Below are 8,126 nucleotides of genomic sequence, written 5' to 3' on the forward strand. Positions count from 1 at the left end.
GTTTATACAATGAGACTTCCCTTGACAGCATTAGGCTGAGAATTTGCAAATGTTAAATTGCATTTGAGTCACTTTTGAACTTGCTTTGAAATAGATCTTTCAGAATCCGACTTGCCTTTCTGGTGAGAGTATCCCATTGCAGTTAATGAGATGGCTTACTTTATGAGGAGATCAAGAGGTTTGACTTCATCTTCAGTCATCATGATGTAGTTTTCCGATGATGTTATTGAATGGTCACAGCAACCAAAGTGGCTGTAGTGAGTTCCTGGGGCCACATCTTCTTTTCATGTAAACCACTTTAAAACAACTTGAAATTAATTGACGTGGCAAACATTTTATACCGGTTGAGGACTAGAGCCTTTAATTTGAACTTTCCATAATAAATGTAGTCATCAGAAGAATCCGGTTGACAGTCTTTAGGAATAATCTTTGTATAAGACCTTATTCTCAAGAGATTCCTACCTCCTGTTATAGTTGATTGTTCTGGTCACATTCTGCATCTAGACAGTTTTATTAGCTGCAGCAGCCCTTACCTCAACCAGTCTCTGCATTTGTATCCAAAAGCCCTTTCCCTCTAGTGTTTCAGACATAATCAAAATAAAGATATATATTCACCTATAGGCTAAATAAGTGCCAGCATCGTTTAAAACAGTTTTGACATAGTTCCATCTTACAAGGGGCTGGCAACTGAATGCCCTGGAAGATTAATGAAGAAAAAGAGGGATCAAAGCTAGCAGGAGTAATCTTAGACCTACCCATCCAGCAGATCCTGTCATTTTTTTTCTTTTTTTTCCTGTTAGTCTGCTTATTGGTATCCAGAATATCCTTACATTCACTGATCTGAGTTCAAGCTGTATAGAAAATCAAACCTACAGCAACTAGGGTTGAATTTGCAGTAAGCTTTGCTTAAAAGCCTTTAATGACTGTTTGACTGAACATCCTCTAATACTTTGTGATTAGCTTTCTCTCACCTGCTGAATGTATCTGTGCTTATAATGGTAATTCACGTGATCTATGAAGGAACTAATTGAGCTTAATTTGTTTCATTGTGCTTTCCCGTAGCTTTTACAAATGGTTAAAACATTAAATACCAAAGCCATCATTGGTCTGTGTATCAGTGCCTGAAAACCGTTGTTAAACAAAGAACAATATATAGTAACAGTATCTGTCTGAGCAAATCAGAAAACTGTAGAAGGAAAATGAACTATAGTAAAATATTTGCATACAGTATTTGCAATATTATTAGGTAAATTTACTAATGATCAAAGCTTCTGTCATTGTGATGTCTTTATTTAGGGATCAGTATTCAGTCTAATCTTGTGGTTTAAGAAATATTTGTCATCGCTGATCAAAATGCTCTATCTGATGACATTTCTTTTTAGGGAACTGATCAAATTCCCTTAGCCATTTTCTTCACTAGAGGCACCTAGTCTTCCATAGGTCCTGACTGCAGCAAACACAACAGAACAGGCTCAAAACCAAGCCAACCACATATGCCTGTATCACCCAGCTTAAATAGCCGCATATCACTTCACTGCCTCTAACTAGCTTTGTTTCTCCTTACAGCTGTATCTTCACCATCTTCCTTTACAATGAAAACAAACACATTGAGCACAACAGTGCCTAATTCTTATTACCCAGGTAACCAATTTTTTTGTCTTGGTTTCATCCCTGTATGGACCTTTTTATAATAAAAGCATATAAATTTTTGTTTCAATGCACCTTGTCATAGATATTTAAAACATATAACCCCATAGATATTTAGAACATATAACTAATTGCTTACAGTAGCTTTCTGCAAGAAAACTGGGGAACATTTATCAACCATTTACTGTTCTCTCTCTTTTTACCTTTCCTGCATTGTCCTGCTTATGATGTATGACAGATCCATTTGTGCCAACTGCAATTTTAGGTGAGAACATTTCCCTTTATCAAAGTTTATTGCTGAAGTAATTTAGAAAGTCACAGTTCTTGGGGTACAGACAATAGTATGCAAAAAGTTGTAGTTTTATGCTTGAGGGAGGGTAGGCTTGTCTACATTGAGAATGCTAAGGACAGTTATCAAACTTGATTTCTACTGTCAGAGTGCAAGTCAGAGGAGAAAAAAGAGAAATAATTTTAACAAGTGGTTTTGTGGGGAAATGTTTATGCATGTATTTGGAGTGACACAAAAGAATTTGATTATCCTAGCAATTGAAATAGTTTTCCTCATTTTTTTCCATTTTGTCTCAGAACTGAAGATGTCACTTCTTAAAAATAACGTTTCTTAATTAGACTATTCATGATACAAAAAATCAGTCAAAGTTTTGGCCATCTACCAGCTATCATTGCTTCTCACACTACCACACAGTTCCTGACATGCTTGTCAAAGTGAAGTTTCAGAGGAGAAACAGTGTTCTGAACAGCAAAATGATAACATGACACTTACAGTCATGTGGTTTAATGGTTTGTTATGGTTTATTATGCATCAGGTGTCATAGGAATGAAATAAAATGATAGAGCAATAGGTTAAAAACATGTACAGTTAAAGTATAAAGCATTTCCACTGGCAATTTGGAAAAACCTTCTATTGTCCAATATCAAAAAGAGAGGGATTCCAGCACCATGACAATAAAATAAGCATGAGGCGCTATTGCATTTTTTCAATGCCTGAGTAACTCAGACAACATTGTGGCTTGTATTTTTTTACACCTTCTTCTCATCCTAACTTTAAACTAAACAGGGAGATTTTTAAAAACAAAAAAAAAACAAGATAAAACAATGCACTGTAGCAAGAATTCAGACTCCAATGTTAAGCCTATTTACTCTTTTTACAGTGATTGATATCTTTACACGTATTTTTCATTCTTCTCCTTTTTCTTCAAATCACTGTATAAATGTAAGACATCTGAACTGATTCCTAGCTTTAAATTGTAAGTTAAAAGGACTTAAAAGAAAAGTGAAGCGTACAAGAAGTAGAAATTTAGGAAGGTGATTTTTTGCAAACTTGTTATTGTGAAAGAATAATTAGCAAAGTATGTTTCAGTATGATAACTTTAAGAAGGAACCTGTTCATTTTTCTACATTATGTAAATCTGAGAGAAGGTAATGGTAGTGACTGTAACAATGTAATAATCTGCATGCAAATGAAATTTGCAGCGCCTTTTAACTGCCTGAGATGTTAGATTTTTTTTGTGTGCTTTAGCATTCATTCAACGCTTCATCCAGTAGATGTTCTTTCCGACCTTGTGGGTGGGCAAGGAGAAAAGTACTATTATCAGGAGAAAAACTTTGAGATTTCACATTTGGATTATTAATTTTAGTTAATGATTTCTCAGATTTTTTTCCATCCTTTGCTATACAGTAATGATGTTAAAATTACTTGTTCATTTTGCTTTCACAAAAGATAATCTCCAAGCAAACAGTTCAGATATCAGACAAAAATACACACAGAAAATCTCCTTTACTAAGTCTGTAAGATCTTGAATTAGCTAGACGTGTACTTTATCATCTAATACAGCAACACGTGCTTACTCATGTCAGAAAATCTTTCAGTTATTTCATTGTAGAAAAGAAATATTTTTGTTAGCTTGCATGTTGAAAGTTTAGTGTCCTTTTATGACTACTGTTCCATTGAGACAGAGTTTATCTCCCAAAAGGTGTTTATGATTATTTGTATAGGACTAGTGTTCCATCTGAGATTAATTAAATCAGCTCTGCTTGAGTCAGTAGAGGAATATAGCTTTTAACAAAAAAAAATCTTTTTCTATTATTTACATGCTGGATTTTTATTGCAATTAATATCTGCTTTTGCTGTCTTTGAATGCCCAGTGAAGTTTTTTTAGGCTGCAGGGTCAAGCCTGTAGTTAGAACCAAATAAACCTTTCATTGTGACCTCCTGGGAAGGGAACAGGTCTGGTGAATGGTTGAGTTTAGTTTTTGAGATCAGGGACTACTAGAAAGGCCACAATATACTTACCCTTTCTGAAATTTGATACAGCAAGATCTCTGGAATATTCGTGCAAATTAGAAAATTCTTAGGCAATTGAAAAAAATGACTGATCAGTAACAGCAAACTCTTTCAATGAGCAAGGGGCAATAATCTGACTCCTCAATTTCAGATATGTGGAAATGTTCGTATAGTTGAAGAAAAACTTTCTTGGTTAGCCTAATAACCTAAGTGAAAACTGGGAGCTAAACAAGTGCTTTACATAATAGTGGCTTAATCTGTAGTTACTGAGCATCAGTGTAGGTCATGTTTGTCTAGTATTAATGATTTTCACATTTCTGAAATTGGAGAAACAAAAGGTTCCTAGCCCAGATAAGATATTGAGCTGGATTTGCAGATATCTTCCATGCCATAAGTTCATATAACTGGTAAATAAATGTGTTATTTAACAAGCATTGTAGAACTTTATGGGAATCGATAGGTGGAGAGTAGAATAACTGCAGGATTTAACTACCAGTTTCATAGCACAAGACCCTGATATCTCATAACTTTGCATTCATAATAGTTACTAACAGTTTGTGGAAAAAAAACAACAAATTTTCTAACCTGCTTCTAAAATTGAAGTAAACCATACAAAAATCATGATCAACTTCCTACACTTTTTTTGTCTTTTGTGTCTTAGCCACCTTGTAGTTTTCAGGTGCCATTTCAACAGCAACATACTGTACCTACACTTGTATACCACGTTTCATGCCATGCATCACAAGGTGCTTCACAGTACAATTTTATCACACGTTAGACAAAAGATCTCAAATTTAATGACTAAATGATGAGTTTCCTTGTGGATTGGATCAGGTTAGTAAGCCAGCAGGAAAAGTAGAGAAATGCCCATACCCATAAATTGCTATCTATTGTTTTTGGTTTAGATCTAAATGCACAGTTCATATTGACTGTATGCCACTGAGAACCAGATTTGAGACATCTCGGTATCACTGTGAACTGAAAGAACCTGAAATTATTCTTGAAATACCACCCATTGAGCTTTGTGGCCTCAACACCAATTTCCAGTGGTATAACTAAGATCAGAATCTCACCTTTAATGAGGTGTGGTAGCAGTTTTGGTGTGTGCATGAGAATCTTGGACTTTTTTATACACAAATTTGGGGAACTTTCTGCTGTAATATATTAAATTTATAAAAGTGGAAATATTATTTTAGTGTTTCCCTTTCCTACAACATATTTTACAAACTAATCGTCTTTTATAAAGATATTACTTTTGTGAACCACTTGCTATGGTTAGTGTGCAGACACTGAAGAGTAGTTTGACCAAGTCAAGGCACTACATCTGCAATATCAGTGAAAAATCAAAAAATTTTTGAGATACCTAAAATTATTATTTTGGTAAAAAGAAGAATATTTATGATGATACTTGAACCTCAGAACTGAGTTGTTTTTCCTCTTGTCAAATCTGAACAAATAAAAAATTCCATCTAAACAGCAAGAAAATGATACTGCTTCCTTAGGTAGAGCGCATTTTCACATCTATTGCTGAGAATGAGTTTTGATCTCAATTACATCTGTGTGAATTAGCTCACAATAATATAACTTGGTTTCAGTAGATTTAATTTAATTTATACTGTGAAACTGAGATCGGGATCTGACTCATTTAGGAAATCACATTGTAAAAACTAAATTGCAAACATAAAATTACCTGTAATTATTAATGTAGTACTGTTGCTTATGCCCTGTTTCCTTTTTCTCCTCCTCTTTTTTTYCTCCTGATATGTATCTTCTTAAAAGTGCCAATCAATGGTAAGTTGCCCATTTGCCCCACGGAAGAGATGTGGAGGGTTGGGAGAGTGTGTGTCTCGTACAAATTTTAACCAACCCACTGGGTTCTCTTGTTTGTTGGCTTGCATGTTAGTTGGCATTAAACATTCCATGCCTAGAGTGATGGCTCATGATAGGCCATGGTCCTAAAGCATGTTCAGCAGCCGCTCAAGACATCTTTCCTGAGCAGATGGCCCTTGCATTTGTCTTCCTGTAGTTTGTTTTCAAGTGTTTTATCAGATTTACATTTCCATTGCAGTCCTAGCTTGATGAAACCATAAGCCATTTTGTACGTCTTTTTATTTTGCTCACTCCAAACATTTGCTCAAAATTTGCAGCATAAAATATAGCAGTTCACCAATCTAAGAAGAATACAAGTCCTATTTCATTCCGTGGGACTTGATGAAGTTTCAGAATGAAACTTCTATGTAGTTTAGAACCACATGCCTGATTTAGAGCTTGTTTATAATCAGCTAGTGTTATTTAAAGTAATATTATAGTTTGGACTGCTCTGCAATGCTTCCATTGTAGAACCATGGACTTTGCCTCATTCCAATCAGTCTTGCAATTTCCCTGTGTAAACTGCTCCATGGATTTACCTTTATCTGGCATAGTCTTCACAGATCGAAGCAATATTAAAGATGTCAGATTTCTGTCATTCCTCTAGAAATCTGTGTATTTTATATTTTTGTTAATAAATGCAAATGAGCTAGTACATTGTGAGATATTCTTTTCCTAGATGAAACCCACACGATGGTCAGTGACACAAGCAGCCTGGTCCAGTCCCACGCTTACAAGAAGCGAGATCCAGTGGATGTACCCTACCAGACCGGACAGCTTCATCCAGCCATCCGTGTAGCTGACTTGCTGCAGCACATCACCCAGATGAAGTGTGCAGAAGGCTATGGATTCAAAGAGGAATATGAAGTAAGTGTCAGGTCTAATGATCTGATTATTATGTCTTCTGTGCTCTTGGCTTTATCTGTCTGCTACCTGTACCACAGAACAGGAAAAATAATTACTCAACCCAGTAAGCTAGTTGCCCTGGGAGGGAAGATACTGAATGGAAAGGATCCTCTCTAGAGTGAGCAAAGGCTCTGATAGGGATGAGCCAGGATGGAGAGTTAGAAGTAAAAACATTTCTGGGAAATCTCTGCCTAATTCTAATCAAATGTATATTGAAAAAGCAGGTTCACTAGCTTTCTTCTGGAACTTGCCATATTACTGAAAAATGTAGCCTTTTTTTCAGTGTTTCATCATAGATTGTCTGATCACAGTTGCCTGGTAACATGCTAGATATTAGTTTGGAAATCAAAGTTTTACAAGCAGTATTACTTGGAATAATAGTATTCACCATGCAGAGGAAGTATGCAGCTCTTCAGAGAGGCCCATAGGGCTATAAACCTATCTGGTGGTGCCTGAACCTTTTCGCATTAGCTGGAGGCTATTCCTAATCATTATTTTTCATATGTACCTATAGTCTCTCTCTTTTTTTTCTTTCTTTGATCCAACTTCTGTTTCTTCATTTCATGCTACAGTGACCTGTTCCTTCCTGTTACCACCTTCTTATTTTTAAATGTCATGACCACTACACCCTGGTAAAGGCTGTAGGAATGCAGCACATTGGGCTAAAGTTCCTATCTTCCTTGTAAGATGAGTCAGTTTGTCTAAGTGAAAAAGCAAAACACAAGCAAATTGCTTCTACTTGCTCTCATGCCCAAAATTAAGGTTAGGATTAAGCCTGGCTTCAAAAGCTTAGTTACGCTGAAGAGTCTCAATAACAGTCCATTTCTCTTCCAAATTGTATGGTTGAATGAACAGAGACTTCTCAGCCTGTGTTCCTTATCTAAAGTGAGGAGTTTTTTGAGACCCTTTAAAATCTCTTCAGTCCAATATTAGGATAGAAAAATAAATGTCCATTTCTCTCTCTCTTTTAGCTCAGAGTTTAAAGGGTTTATTCATGTGAGTGGTTCTCACATACAAGGATACTCTGGTACAGGTGGATAGGATATCTACAGTGAGTAAAGTTTCTCACAAGATTACAGCTCAATAGCTTTGAAACCAAAAACCAAGTAGCATAAAAATATAAATTCACAGAGAAAAATCCACAGGGTTAGTCCACAGGGTTGGACTATAAATTATCTGAAATTTCTTAGGAGCATATGAGAATTCATGGGATGATTTTTGGTTACTTAGGTAGGAAGATGCACTGCATAAGAACTTGTAGGATCTGATGTGTAGGTGGATTGGAAGCTCTAAAATACCCTGTTAACTTTTAATACCTGGTATGGACTGTGATCCAAAATAATGTGACCAGACAAAAAGATTTGTACCCTACCATGTGGTCCAAGAAGCAGATAAAGATCAC

At 35.8% G+C, this 8,126-nt stretch overlaps 1 protein-coding gene across 1 annotated transcript in view; it reads left to right on the forward strand.

The window, feature by feature from the left end:
- Nucleotides 1-6,685, forward strand: part of LOC112977053 (receptor-type tyrosine-protein phosphatase mu-like) — a gene marked incomplete at both ends in the record, with an annotated part of 298,449 nt that extends 291,764 nt beyond the window's left edge. The window contains 4 exons of the mRNA XM_026088923.1: nt 1,567-1,641; nt 1,886-1,912; nt 5,729-5,740; nt 6,498-6,685. Coding sequence (XP_025944708.1) covers nt 1,567-1,641; nt 1,886-1,912; nt 5,729-5,740; nt 6,498-6,685 — 302 coding nt within the window. The remainder of the gene's footprint in view (nt 1-1,566; nt 1,642-1,885; nt 1,913-5,728; nt 5,741-6,497) is intronic.
- Between the last annotated feature and the right edge of the window lie 1,441 nt (nt 6,686-8,126).

Source organism: Apteryx rowi, unplaced genomic scaffold, assembly GCF_003343035.1.
Source record: "Apteryx rowi isolate R43461 unplaced genomic scaffold, aptRow1 scaffold_798, whole genome shotgun sequence".
NCBI lineage: Eukaryota > Metazoa > Chordata > Aves > Apterygiformes > Apterygidae > Apteryx > Apteryx rowi.